The sequence below is a fragment of the Emiliania huxleyi genome, assembly GCF_000372725.1.
Source record: "Emiliania huxleyi CCMP1516 unplaced genomic scaffold EMIHUscaffold_65, whole genome shotgun sequence".
Classification (NCBI taxonomy): domain Eukaryota; phylum Haptophyta; order Isochrysidales; family Noelaerhabdaceae; genus Emiliania; species Emiliania huxleyi.
In genome coordinates, this window is record NW_005197128.1 from 375,579 (window position 1) to 376,263 (window position 685).

At 55.3% G+C, this 685-nt stretch overlaps 1 protein-coding gene across 1 annotated transcript in view; it reads right to left on the reverse strand.

The window, feature by feature from the left end:
- EMIHUDRAFT_465209 (hypothetical protein) overlaps window positions 1-685 on the reverse strand; it is a 4,287-nt gene continuing 3,602 nt past the window's right edge. The window contains exon 7 of the mRNA XM_005763044.1: window positions 1-371. Coding sequence (XP_005763101.1) covers window positions 264-371 — 108 coding nt within the window. The 3' untranslated portion in view covers window positions 1-263. The remainder of the gene's footprint in view (window positions 372-685) is intronic.

The following is a 685-nucleotide window of genomic DNA, read 5'->3' on the forward strand; positions in this document are numbered from 1 at the left end:
CTTCTTCTTGTTTTTTCAAAATCTCTCTCTGTCTGTCTCTCTGTCTCTCTCTCTCTACATCTACATCAAAGAGCAGAGCCGCAGCTCTCCAGACCGAGACCGCGTGGTCCATGTCCATGTTGTGGATAAAATCCCACTTCCCAGCGGGCGCACAGGGCCAACGTGTCGACGCGCCTCGCGCCGCGGCCACCAAAGAAGACGCACGAAATAGCGGCGCAAGCGATTGCTACGGTGGTGCCGTGTGTGTCTTGTGCTCTGCCTCGTCACGTGAAGATGCCACCGAAGGCACCCCGCTCTTCCTCCCTCGCGCGTCCCTGCGCAGCCTTGAGCTGCGTGAGGGCGGCCCGCACCTCGCGCGACTTCGGGTCCGCCTGCCGGCGGCGGAGAGGCGGCGTCAAGAGATATCGGGCGCGCGGGGGGGGGGGGGGGGGGGGAAAAAAAAAAAGACAGATAAAAAAAAAAAAAGCCACTGAAACAGATAAAAAAAAACATCGGCCTCTCCAGAAGGCCCCCCCCAGCGTGCTTCAAAGAAGTAAACCCCGGAGGAAAAGGTGTGACCTTTCATCCCTTCAAAAAATACTTCTTTGCTGCCCTCCCTTTCGCAAAAAGGAAACCCCCCTTTCCCCTTCTAAAAAAAACCATCGGGTGATTTACAGATACGACGTTCAAACTTTCAAAAAAATGG